General features: G+C 43.1%; 3 protein-coding genes and 1 pseudogene across 3 annotated transcripts; 1 reads left to right on the forward strand and 3 right to left on the reverse strand.

Annotated features, from left to right (window-relative positions):
* LOC141040814 (uncharacterized) overlaps nucleotides 1–12,793 on the reverse strand; it is a 150,570-nt pseudogene that overhangs the window by 76,630 nt on the left and 61,147 nt on the right.
* On the reverse strand, nucleotides 1,321–2,350 carry LOC109770620 (stress-response A/B barrel domain-containing protein DABB1). The gene has a single exon (XM_020329342.4). The coding sequence runs from the start codon at nucleotides 2,255–2,257 to the stop codon at nucleotides 1,451–1,453; it is 807 nt and encodes a 268-aa protein (XP_020184931.1). The 5' UTR covers nucleotides 2,258–2,350; the 3' UTR covers nucleotides 1,321–1,450.
* On the reverse strand, nucleotides 2,695–8,396 carry LOC109770621 (peroxisome biogenesis factor 10). The gene is made up of 11 exons (XM_020329343.4): nucleotides 8,099–8,396; nucleotides 7,981–8,012; nucleotides 6,531–6,620; nucleotides 5,954–6,048; nucleotides 5,656–5,857; nucleotides 5,434–5,503; nucleotides 4,562–4,640; nucleotides 4,191–4,324; nucleotides 3,834–3,922; nucleotides 3,418–3,503; nucleotides 2,695–3,315 (listed from the first exon to the last, which is right to left on the reverse strand). Exons 1-11 carry the CDS (start codon nucleotides 8,286–8,288, stop codon nucleotides 3,213–3,215), a joined length of 1,170 nt encoding a protein of 389 aa, XP_020184932.1. The 5' UTR covers nucleotides 8,289–8,396; the 3' UTR covers nucleotides 2,695–3,212.
* Nucleotides 8,425–11,903, forward strand: LOC109770622 (probable small nuclear ribonucleoprotein G). The gene is made up of 4 exons (XM_020329344.4): nucleotides 8,425–8,710; nucleotides 8,815–8,837; nucleotides 11,332–11,453; nucleotides 11,595–11,903. The coding sequence occupies exons 1-4, from the start codon at nucleotides 8,676–8,678 to the stop codon at nucleotides 11,655–11,657; spliced, it is 243 nt and encodes an 80-aa protein (XP_020184933.1). The 5' UTR covers nucleotides 8,425–8,675; the 3' UTR covers nucleotides 11,658–11,903.

The raw sequence follows: 12,793 nt of genomic DNA on the forward strand, positions 1-12,793 counted from the left end.
AAACAAGGGAAAATAAACAAATCTTATAGCAAAGTTGCATATGAAAATGCACTTATATGTGAGGTACTATTTCACATCCAGATATGAAATCGCAAACCTGATGCAACAAACATTGACAAGCGAGGCCAAAAGATAGAGTGCTTGCATGAAAATTGTAGAAACTAGATCAAACAATGACAAACTTAGATGAGACAGCATTTAAAATGTTGAGAATTTAAAAAATACTTATGAAATTGCTCGCCCCAGACTCTTTCAATTATCCCCCTAAGCCCACTGAAAACAAAAACAAAAGCGGTCCACTCTCCACACGGACACATACATAAAAAACCAGCCCACTCTCTCTCTCTCACACACACACGCACGCGCACACACACACGGAAGGAAGTCACGTGCAAACGATGATCACAAAATTTGCCCAAAAAAGCTTTAGATCGTATGATGAGAAACTTAGATGTGAGAAAACTATATCTCATCTAAATGTGTCTTAGCAAATCTGAAGAAAAATCCATGAATTCAAAAAAAGAAGAGAAAATAAAAACAAAAAACAAAAAAGGAATAGAGAGTCAAGAAGGCAGGCGCCAGACCCTTCTTTTATGAGTGGAGCAAGCCACCACCACATCTATCTGGCCGCTTTCTCCTTTGTACTTGTGCTGCTTGTAGATGGGTCAAAAGTCAAAGAGAAGTGAGAAGATAGAAATGAACAAAGGGAATCAAAAATAAAAAAGACAAAGTACTCTGGCTCTCATTTAACTTTCTCGCAGCAACCGAGTAAAAAACGCACACGAAAAACAAAGCCCAAGCATACGCATGGACAACGGGCCAAACAAAAAACAAACGACGTACGCGGCACACATGAGCTGAAGAAAATGAAACAACGGCGACACGGGACGCAGCCAGCGACGCAAATGAAGCCTCGCACTCATAAATAATCAGGTATAGATCGAACGGTTCTAGGGCTTAGATGTGAGATAATATATTACATCTAGATGTGAAATAGCAAAGCTGCTTGAAATAACGTCGACACTTATCAAATGACAAAATTACAAAGAATCTCCCGAACACAATCCGGAGTAGTATGAAAAACACACAAACTAACAGAATTTTTACATGACTTGGGCTAATACACGAGCCGCTACATTCAAATGCCGACGAATATCCTTGAATACCACCGAAGCAAAGATGTCAGTCAAATGCTTAATATCACATGTTTAGCGATGAGAAGGGTTGTGAACAACTGCACCGCTTGGTTCCTGATTCCTGGTATTAGAAACGGGAGTACCAACCGAATGCATCGGCATGTAAATACTTGGGAGCACAGCAGGCACAGCAATTGATTATTATTCATCTCAAGATTAATACAGGTTTCACAAGCAAACGAGTTCATTATTCCCAAATCGACAGCACTCTAGGATCCAAAATCAACCTGAACCCCCCCCCCCCCCCCCCCCCATCAGAGGCTCGCGGCCGCCGGAGCGTCGACGACGAAGTCCAGCACCATGACCTCGTCGAGCATGGGCCTCAGGGCGGCCTTGGCCTCCTCCACCTTGCCGTCGCCCTCCACGGCGTCCAGCTCCTCGACGCTGCCGAACACGGCCACCATCCCGAACTGGTACCCCTTGGCCCGCGCGGGGGAGAAGTTCTCCCCGAAGCTGACCTTGGCGCCGCTGGCCTCGCCGGCGTCCTTGGTGGCCGCGGCCACCTTCTCGACGAGCTGCCCGACCTCCACGCCCTCCTTGACCTTGGCGAGGGTGAGGCGCACGGCGGCGCCGGGGGCGACGGGGGACGGGGCGCCCGCGGCGTTGACCCAGTCAACGGCGGTGGCGTCGAGCGCGTTGGGGGCGACGTGCGCCTGCACGGCGGCGACGTGGGCCGGGTGCGGGGCGTAGGCGGCGAGGTCGGCCTTGGTGGCGTAGCGGGAGTGGAGGAGGTGGGTGGGGCCGAGCGCCTCGGCGGCCGGGGAGCGGAGGCGGAGCACGGGGCCCGCGTGGATGTAGGAGACCCCCGGGACGAGCGTGGAGAGCGCCTGCAGCGCGGAGACCATCGCCGCGGCGGCCCCCGAGGCCGCGGCCTCCGGGCGGACCTTGATGAGCACGATGTGCTCGACCGGTGCCGCTACGGTGGGCGCGGCGACGGATGGGGAGGAGGACATGGCGGCGGCGCGGAGGACGGCGGAGGGCCTGAGGCGGCGGAGCGGGGAGGAGGCTATGTGGGGTAGGTGGAGGAGTCGAGGGGAGGGGATGGCTCTGAGGCAAATCATGGTTTTAGTCAGTGCGAGGGGAGGAGGTTAAAATCGAGATGGGGCTGGGGGGACAGTGACGGATCGGCGCGGCATCACATTTGTGTGAGCCAAGATGGATTTTATAGCGGGTGGCGCCGGGTGGTGGTGCATTCTTCTCCTCCGGGCACGAGGCGACCGGATTAGCACGGTGGCGGCTGCGCTGCATCGCCGGTGACCGGTGCGTGCACGACACAACATAGGTTCTGTTTTGGTGGACGATGACTTTGCTGAAAAAAGGCACACCGCCAGTGTTTTTTCTTCGGGAACTGCAGACCGCCGGGAAGCTATCAGCGGAAGAAACTGGCATCCAGCACTGACGTGGTCAATATCAGAATGTACAGTCGATCCATGGCTCCAACAACCATGCGTAGGATGGTGCACTCCAGTTCAAAAAATGAAGATTGCATAAAAAAAAGTTAAGAAAATGAAGCAGCTAACCTTACGGAATTTGCTGGTCGAAATGTTCAATGCAGATGTGGCAGGAATACATAGGGGGTACAGGACAAGGGGATAAGCAAAAAACGGAGTATGACATTGCTCAACTGGTCTATGATCCTAGTCATTCATTCATTCTTCTACCCTACAAAATTCACTCGTGTCCAACATGAACTTATACAAAGGGTATCTGTTCGCACTAAAACTTTTCTTTTGTTTAATTTCAGATTGGTCCTTGCTGCTACCGATGATCTCTACAGCCCGACTGGTCTTCTCTTCATCCTTCTTCTTTTGGTATAAATATGTCCTCTTCTTGATGAAGGCATGGAGCCTGTGGGAGCTCTTTGGCCTACTGATTACGAATCTCGATAAGAAACCATCAGGCCATGTCTCCCGATAAAAGATGATCCCCACAATGGATGTCAGGCCTTGGCTTTATAAAATCTGATTGGATCCGTGCTAGAGGATATGAATGATATGATCCCTTGCTAATGGTCTGCTAGAAATCTGAATGATATATACAAATTAAACTTGAATGGGTAATAGGAGTTCTGCATAGGGGGCATTCAGGCTTCTCATTGCACCACTCCATTATGCAGTTCCTGCAGCAGGTTATGCCATGAGTTCCCATACCATTCAAGAGAGGGTGCGAGGGATGGAAATCAATTCAGTTAAAGACATAGCATTTGAAAGAGAAGCTTTACCAGCAGAAGACATGTCCGCAGGTTGTGGCAGTAGGATTCTGCCGGGTACTGAGACAGAGAGTGCACTTGCTCTTGCTACTGGATGCCTGACAAATGATACACAAAACATAAGCACCACACAATAGATCACATGTACAAAAAAAATTAAACGGTGGTTTGAAATATATGCAATTCTAGCCATAATATTTAATCTTAAACTGTAGCATTTGTAGATTCAAGAGCTTGCTTTGCCAAGAAAAATGCATTGGGAGGTGCATCTGAAGGAAAACACAGTAATATATATCTGTCCACTTCCATACAAAGGTAAACATTTTAGTTTGGTTAATGGAGCGTAAGTTGGTTTTCCACAGTTCTAACTTCTAAGGTACACAAAAACAGTAATTTAAACTCAATAATGTTCATCTGAAGACACATACCTCTGAACCAGAAGCCAAATCTACAGCTTTGCCATGACGGATGTCACTGATGATATTTCCATCTTCATTCACAACAGGGACACTCCGACCTGGTTCACCGTTCACATGGGTAAGAATCGAACATCATCATATAGATATTTGTTACTCCCTCCGTCCGGAAATACTTGTCGAATGAATGAATGTATCTAGACATATTTTAGTTCTAGATACATCCATTTTTATCCATTTCCATGACAAGTAATTCCGGACGGAGGGAGTACATTGTAAGAAAGCAACTCAGTGCTTCAACATAATAAGAAAAAGAGTTATTGGTTCCGCAAAAATAGCCATTTAAATAAATTCAGTAAAAGAGTGTACCTGTAGATGAAGGATAGCTTCCGGACGAAATTTGATTAATGGAACTAGCTATTGATGACAAGTTACTTCTTCGGAGTCTTTCAGCACCAAGAATACACAACTGGATCAGCAAAAAGATACCCAAAATTTGGTACCTGCAAATGTAGTGAATTAAACTTGATCATCTGGAGAATTTTAGACCTGAAAGGAAAATAGTGTGAAGATAGTCCAAAACACTAAAGACCATGATAAATTGCTTATCATTTACATTCTCAGATTCATTTGTGGCATAATATTGTGGGCTCGTGGCACCAATGGCTGTATGATTTGTTTCTATGTGAGTTCATGTAGTTAGTCTTTTAGACAAAGTGAATAAGTACAGAAAAAGGTACCTGGGCCTCTGATTCATTGGCTTACCAATGAACACATAATGAATACCAGCTCCTCGCTTTGAAAAATGATAATATAATCCTATTGAAAAGGAAACATAAAAAGCATAATCAGGCACCTAACAATTACTCCCTTCGTTCACAAATATAAGATGTTTTGGATATTTCAATATGGACTACATATGGACTGAAATGAGTGAACAAACACACTAAAATGCGTCTATATACATCCGAATCAGAAAAAAGTTAAAACATCTTATAATAGTGAACAGAAGGAGTAGTACTCCCTCCGTTTCTAAATATAGACTTTTTAGAGATTTTAATAGGGACTACATAGGGATAGACATATTTTAGAGTGTAGATTCACTCATTTTGCTCTGTATGTAGTCTGTGTTGAAATCTCTAAACAGTCTTATATTTAGGAACGGAGGGAGTAGTTAATACAGATCCAACTGAGGTGATGAGAGAAGGATAAGGCCGATCATTACTGAGCCACTGTTACCCCATTGGTTAAGGCTTGAAGGTAAATTGAATGGTTTTTTTTTTAATAATAGAATTGCACAGCAACTTAGCAACAGTGTCTAGGAATGTATCAATGTGAGACAGTGTTTTGACATGCAGCATATAACCTCATGATAAACCGAGTGAGCTGAATTTGTCATTACGGGGTCAATCTGGGCATTTTAATTTATCTACTGTCCTCACAATAAATTCAGGTTCCATGACTTGGATGATCACTAAGCAGGACACAAGAAAGAGAACTCCTCAGTTGATATTGTTACACCAACCCAAATTAACGATAAATTGGTCTACCAATATATCTCAAATAGATAATGATTTTAGTCATTTTACATATCATATTGAACATAAGATACCTTCAAAGTAGAAGAACATCAGGTTTGTCCGTATAGCCAACTGTATAAAATCTTGACCAAGCGGCAGCATCTAGAAACAGGTAAGACACGTCATATAGTTGTTTAGACAAGAAAAGCATCTCTTTAGTGTGAGAACTACATTCCTCATTTCTCAATAAGTAAATATAGGGAGGTTTTCTATATATAAACAGATCGAACATAAGAACTAGAACAATTGCATACCGAAGGCCATTTCTGAACTACCCATAGCCAAAAGGCATGCGCTTTGCTTCTCAACCTCGAGAGCATAGAAAAACTCAAGCTTCTCGAAGACTCATTCGTATTTGTTGAGGATTCTGTTATGCCTCTACTAGGATTATCACTTTCATGATGATTATCAAGCTGAGAGTCATCCATGTAAATACCACGGGAGACGATTCTCGAACTGTTAAATTGGTACGAACAGAAAATATGCGATCAGCTTCTTCCAGCAAAGAGAATGTTGGCTAAAGGACCGTATTTAAAACTGTTACTACCTTACCTGATTCTTTCAGCGAGATAGGGCACAGTAGTTTGGTACAAAATGAAAAGCATCCGCCTTGCAGGTGTCGGCGGAAGCCCATGTGAGGTTGCAACCTGAACGGCTCAATCATAACATGGCCATCATCAGCATAATATATTAATATTATTGCTTCAAGATTCTAATGGTACAACTACTTTCTTCATCTCAAATTTTACAAGATACAAAACAAATTTGACCATCTCACCGGTCATAACACTTGGTGTTCCATACTTCCATGTCTTTTGTTTAACAGGATCTTACATTAATTTGCTAATCAACAGGTCCATCTAGTAAACTAATACAGTATTGTGTTTACCGTAAGATGAAAAGTAACCCTATATTTTACGTCGACAGACTTTTTGTTTCTTGTGATTTCTATGCAAAACTGGGACAAGGGTAAATTTCCAATGGCAACAGATGAACTACGGGCCAACAATATACTTACAAAGTATAAATTGAAATAGCTGGAAGCACACACTTAAAGGTGGATAACATTTGTCCCCGCTGACAGAAAATAAAAACATAAACGGTGTTAAAGAATAAAAGGCAATATAACCTGAGATATATCACAATATTCTTCTCCGAGTGTTTGCTGGCCTGAACCAGTTGTTAGCAAGTAATAGAGGGACTGCCCAAGCAATTTTATCTGCGGAAGTTCAAATCAATGTAAGTTCTCGCCACCTTCAATAAATTACATGACAAAAAAGAAAATTGTACTACCTCGGTATCAAAATATAAGACGCTTTTGAGGTTCAAATTGAAGTGCAAAAACATCTTATATTTTGGTACGGAGGGAGTATATATGAATGTTGGCACAGAAAAAAAATACAGAGAGAACGATACTCAAACCCATTCTCTATGCAATAACTGGTGGAGCTCACAAAGCTAGGAAACACATCTCTTTTATCCAGCACGACAATCATCCTACTCTACTGACATTACCGTACAAATGCCATCTTCACATTCTCCAATCAAAATGTAATATTAACTCATCAAGATTCAAGCGCCGTATATAAGATATAACAAATAAGCTTTCAATTCGTACTAACCTGAAAAAAAAAACAGCTATCTGGAGTATAATGTAGACTACTATATTTAGTTAGAACACCTTTTTTAGATGGAAACTTTTAACTCTTGGCCTTTATTCTTGTTGACGCGCTCACTACCGCGCAAAGTGGTTAGCCAAATTTGTCAGGCACTAGTGTTACAGCTACTGCATCAGCAGATTCAGATAAGGAACAGCCAAGATGGATCAAGGCAAGATGGATGGTTCTCTGCGTTTGCCGTATTAGTTACTGTTAAGTGTTTAACTAGAAGGGCGGGCCTGGCACAGTGGCAGAGTCCCTCCACTTGTGACCTGGAGGTCCTGGGCTCGAACCAGCCTCCTTGCAGAATTATTATGCAAGGGTAAGGCTGTATAGAAACTCCCTTCCCCAGACCCCACCTTGTGTGGGAGCTTTCAGCACTGGTTAAGTGTTTAACTAGTTACTGTTCATCTTTCACCCGTTGTCATTTTAACCTGAACTTCGTTCCCTTTATATAGCACCGCTATCTTGATTTCCGAAATTGCCTTTGAGCAAAACATATATGTTATAGCAACATATACAGCGGAGATATTCCCCGAATATACTTTTCCTCTTGCTCTTCAATCTGGATCCCTAGTTCATCCTCAAACTAACCAGCGGGGAATGACAAAATTGCGAACCTCTGAATCGTGTGATCTTTGCTAGGTGTTCCGCAAAATTCACCCGCCAAAACATCAACATCTGAAAACATTCGTCACCACTTGTGATCATGGTAAATCTATAAATCGATATTCGACGGCTGAACAGTTTCTACCACTAGGTACCCAAATACTGATAGAGTCCATTTGGCTTGGGAGTTTGGAGCACACTCCACATCACCCAAACCATTCACCAACACGCAAATCATGTTAAATTTTGAGGAGAATAGGATAATTGCCGCAAACAAAGTAGAAGCACATGCCACTTTAGTTTAGCAGTCACCTCGTTCTGGTAAGCGACGGCAACCCTGGTACCTGCATCACCACCAAAACACCTCAAATCACCAACAAATCAACATCAAACCATAAGCTAGGGCGAGTTCGGGGGAGGTTGTGCGAACCGAAGAGGTGGCGGAAGGCGTCGCGGCAGGCCTCGGTGACGTGGGCGGCGTAGCTGTCGTCCTTCTCCGCCGCGCGCATGACCTCCGGTTGCGCCGCCGTCGGGAACCGCCGCGGGCGCGCGGCCGCCCCGGCCCGGGCGCCGCCGCGGGAGCTGGGCCCCGCATCGCCGGCGGGATCCCCGGCACTCATCCCCTTTCCCCACACGGTCGAGTCCAGAGCTCAGGGGGAGTCCGTTCGTGCGCGTGCGCCGTGGTGGGCTCCGGACCTCCAGTGGTAGCTTTTGCACATACGCCCCTGCTCCCAGCATTATTTCTGCCCGCACACCACATCCCGAGATTCTCTTGGCGTGTGATTTGTGTGGGCCCGTCGGGCCGGCATGTCATTGACCCTTTAGCCCATCTGCCCTCGTTACCGCGTCTGGGAGAGAGAGGCGGCTCGTCCCAGCCCTCCCTCGTCTTATATCTAGGGTTCAGGGTTCTTGCGGCGGCGGCGCGACTTCCTCCCCCCTCTTGCGAAGGTCTAGGGTTTGGCTGAGTAGAGAAGAGAGACTTCCCCCTCGTCCAGTAGGGAGCCGCCATGAGCCGATCGGGGCAGCCGCCGGATCTGAAGAAGTAAGTCCCCCGCCCTCTCATATCGAATTCGATCTGTTTCGCTTGTTTTTCTCTTTCTTCGTTCGGATTTCGGTGCTAACTTTCTTCGTTCTGGTGGTTCGCAGGTACATGGACAAGAAGCTCCAAAGTAAGTGCGCCCGTCAGATTCTAGATCTTCTTTCTTCTGAATAAATATTAATCGTACGCGAGATTTAGTTCATAAGGTTCGCTGGACGTCTATGCGCTGGTACTACTGTGTGCTATCGGGAATGAAGATTAGGTTATGTGATATATGTGACTTGGAATAATCTTATGTTTGTGTTGGTTTGCACTGCATCTGACGAGTAATTAGTACCTGGTGTTGGTATATGGTGTTTCCCAGTAGTCACTGAGGAAATTTTGGAATGTTGTTTAATTTTTTTATTCATTCGTTGCAGTCTGTGCACTGTTGTGGTGCAACTGTAGTGTTACTGAACCTACAATTGCACGTATGGGCACTGATCCTTGTTGGTGAAGACAATGCAGAAATTGTGAATGCCGGTTGATTTGCTAAAGCTAAAGGTTTATGAATAGAGCTGACTAGTTGCGCGTGAACGTGAATGTGCTAGTAACTAGTGACGGATATGTTCTGCTGACCAGCTTTGCAGTTTGCCGCATTGGTTATGTAAATGCCCCTAAATGATGATATCTTAGCAAAGCTATGGATTTATGTCCAAATGAAGCTTCTTTGTCATAGTTACTCTGATAGGGCATTTACGGTTCTGTTCTGTTGCTTGGGTATAGTCTTGCCAATTTACGCATTTTGATAGTTGTGCACATATTGTCATGTGAAATGTACGTATTCTTTGGAGCTTGTTGCCATGTTTTTTTTTCAAGTTTTCTGTTGCTTTATTATTTTATTTAGTTCTGTCTGCTAGTATTACTCTGTCCGTAGATTGTGGAACCATGATTGCAATGGTACTATAATCTGTGATATATTTGTACCAATTGGCTTTGAGTGAGTGTTAGACTGTCAAATGCTTAGATAAAAGTAAAACCATTGATAGTGCTAGTAGCTAGTGTTTGCAGCATTCTCCATCAATGTTCTATCTTAATAATTGCCCTGTTGTTAGTTTAGACTCAAGACAATTAAGAAATTGTCTAGGTCGCTTAACTTTTCTGGTTTATGAATAAAGCTGGCTATGAATATGCTACAAACTAGCAATGGATATGTTCTATTGATCAGCTTCGCAATTTGCCATTTTGGATATGTAAATGCCCTAAATGATGATATCTTAGCAAAGCTATGGGTTTATGACCACATGAAGCTTCTTTGTCATAGTTACTCTGATAGGCATTTACGGTTGTGTTCTGTTGCTTGGGTATAGTCTTACCAAATTATACATTTAGGTATTGGTGCACGTATTGTCACATGCGATTCTGCACATCTTGATTTGTTTCTCTGGTTTATGAATAAAGCTGGCTATGAATACGCTAGTACCTAGCAACCGATATTCTACGCTGAGCAGCTTCGCAATTTGCCACTTTTTGGTTATGTAAATGCCCTAAATGATGATATTTAGCAAAGCTATGGGTTTATGTCCAAGTGAAGCTTCTTTGTCATAGTTACTCTGATAGGACATTTACGGTTCTGTTCGTTTGTGCGCATATTGTCATGTGCAATTTTGTGTAGTTTTTGTAGCTTGTTTTCATGTTCCAAAACAATGAAGTTATCTATTGCTCTATTATTTTATAATTTATTTATCTGCTAGTATGTATGTTGTGTGTTCTCTTGTGGTTTAGTTCTTGGTTTTCTTTGCTACCGTTGTTTGTCCCCCTGATTGAGTAATGATTGCCCTGTTGTTAGTTAAGACTTGAGAGAATTAAGAAATTGTCAAGGTTGCTTTATTCTTTTTCTGGTTTATGGATAAAGCTAGCTATTAATGTGCTCGTAATACTATGGTAAGTGTTAATTTTTTCTACGCTGACCAGCTTTGCTATCTGCCACTTTGGTTATGTAAATGCCCTAAAGGATGATATCTTAACAAAGCTATGGGTTTATGTCCAAATGAAGCTTCTTTGTCATAGTTACTCTGATAGGGCATTTACTGCTTTGCTCTGTTGCTTAGGTATAGTCTTCCAAAATTAACATTCTGATATATGTTGTGCACATCTTGACACCTGAAGCTGGTTGTTATGTTTAAAAAAAGGTTTTCTGTTGTTCTGTTCTGTAATTTTCTGTTACTCTGCTGAGTTTGTGGTGTATTCTTGTAATGTATTTCTTGGTTCTCGTAGTTAACTCTATAATGGAGCCATGGTTGCTATTGTAGCGTTGTAGCAACCTTGGATATAATTCTGTGCTGATTGGCTGTGAAAGTGTCAAGACTGATTGGATGTTTTTTGGACTTGACTACTTAATTACTTTGCCATTAAATTGATTAACTCTAGTTTATCCATAACTTTGATTAAAAACATCACTGTTGTTTTCTCAGAATTACTGGGCGCTTAATTTCCCTTTATTTTTAAGTGTGCTAACTTTTTTCACTCGGAAATAGTCTGTAACAATCCTTTGAAGAGAACTCTGATTTATGCATGGAGCCAGTATTTTCCCGTCCTGCTTCATTTGGCTATTTACTCACTGGATTTCTTTTCAATTTTGCCAGTCAAGCTGAATGCGAACCGTGTTGTCATTGGCACGCTTCGTGGATTTGATCAGTTCATGAATTTGGTGGTGGACAACACTGTGGAGGTCAATGGAGATGAGAAGACCGACATAGGGATGGTGGTTAGTAATTCTTCCTCTTGTTCTCCCAGTATGAGTCACTCTGTGCCTACTGGCATTTTGGCGAGACCTCAATCTAAATGTTTCCTTCTAGATTTTCCTTGCAATTAAAATACTGATAAAATTCTTTCACATCTTTTGCAGGTTCTGAGAGGAAATAGTGTTGTGATGATTGAAGCCCTTGAACCAATTGCCAGGTCTCAGTGATATTTTGGCTTGCCTGCTTCTGGTTTAGTACTACTTGAGCTAATAGTGTTTGGTCAAAACCTATGCGCATGCAATTGGGCAAATTGTATCCTAATATTTGTAATGTGTGAGATTCAGCACTTATTGTATAGTTTGGAGTTTGAACTGTCTTTAGATGCTTGCCTTGCTCACTCAAACTTACATTGTTGGGATTCAATGCTATTTTGGTCCAAACTGGACCCACCATTTGTGCAATGTTTGTGCTTATATGTTTTGTGTGAACCGGAAGAGTGGCATCAAATTTGGTTTCTGTTGTGATGTCTGGATGAAGAGTACTCCCTCAGCAACACAAAGTAAGACAACTGGAAAAAAACAGACAGCCTAAATGCTCTGAAACCACAGCACACAAGATAAGATAATAGGGACCGGTCATCCAAGATGTGAGTGTCCCAGGTTTGCGGCAGTTTTTCTCCAAACCACCTGCATCCATCCCAGACCAGCGAGGTCGAAGAAAGCGCAAGTCATTATTTTCCACAATGCCCATAGGGCAGCTGCATAATCAACATTCGCAATACGGTGGTTATTATCACTAAACCAGCAAGAAGATATAGTTCTCCACATTTCCATAGCAAGCACACACTCAAAGAGATGGTTACAGGATTTTGCTTCAGAGAAAAAAATGCAACTAAGGTCAGGAACAATTTGCCTCTTGTGAAGATCATCTCTGCTGAGGAGTTTATTATTAGCCATTAACCAAAGGAAAATATGCACCTTAGGAGGCACAGCGATCTTCCAAACTGCCGGAATGTTCACAGGCAAAAACCCTCTAAATTGACTATGGCATAACGAGAATTGACAGGAACCTTTTGATTCATCAAACATCCAAATCAAGGAGTCATCAAGTTGCAGAGAGGAAACAATGCTAAGCAGATTATACCACTGATCAAGAAGGTCTTGGGTGAAACATCTTCTAAAAGTAATTTTAAGTTGATGCGCATCCCACACCAACTACCAGAATTGGGTGGGCAACACGTAACTCCCAGAATTGGGTGGCCAAGCAAGCAGAAGCAAACCACAGGTCATCTCAGAATTTAACTTTTCTAGCCATTACCAACTTTTCAGAAATACCGCACTTTGGCTGCCTTTTCGCAGCCCAA

The sequence above is a fragment of the Aegilops tauschii genome, chromosome 2, assembly GCF_002575655.3.
Source record: "Aegilops tauschii subsp. strangulata cultivar AL8/78 chromosome 2, Aet v6.0, whole genome shotgun sequence".
Taxonomy (NCBI): Eukaryota; Viridiplantae; Streptophyta; class Magnoliopsida; order Poales; family Poaceae; genus Aegilops; species Aegilops tauschii.

What these genes read in the sequence shown, in the direction of transcription:
- LOC109770620 (XM_020329342.4), bottom strand. Translation starts at nt 2,257, where the DNA reads ATGATTTGCCTCAGAGCCATCCCCTCCCCTCGACTCCTCCACCTACCC.
- LOC109770621 (XM_020329343.4), bottom strand. Translation starts at nt 8,288, where the DNA reads ATGAGTGCCGGGGATCCCGCCGGCGATGCGGGGCCCAGCTCCCGCGGC. An exon ending in GATGTTCTTCTACTTTGAAG is followed by an intron (nt 4,641 to 5,433) that starts GTATCTTATGTT and finishes CCTTTTCAATAG; the next exon opens with GATTATATTATCATTTTTCA. An exon ending in TGCGGACATGTCTTCTGCTG is followed by an intron (nt 3,316 to 3,417) that starts GTAAAGCTTCTC and finishes AACCTGCTGCAG; the next exon opens with GAACTGCATAATGGAGTGGT.
- LOC109770622 (XM_020329344.4), top strand. Translation starts at nt 8,676, where the DNA reads ATGAGCCGATCGGGGCAGCCGCCGGATCTGAAGAA. An exon ending in CATGGACAAGAAGCTCCAAA is followed by an intron (nt 8,838 to 11,331) that starts GTAAGTGCGCCC and finishes CAATTTTGCCAG; the next exon opens with TCAAGCTGAATGCGAACCGT. An exon ending in AGACCGACATAGGGATGGTG is followed by an intron (nt 11,454 to 11,594) that starts GTTAGTAATTCT and finishes CATCTTTTGCAG; the next exon opens with GTTCTGAGAGGAAATAGTGT.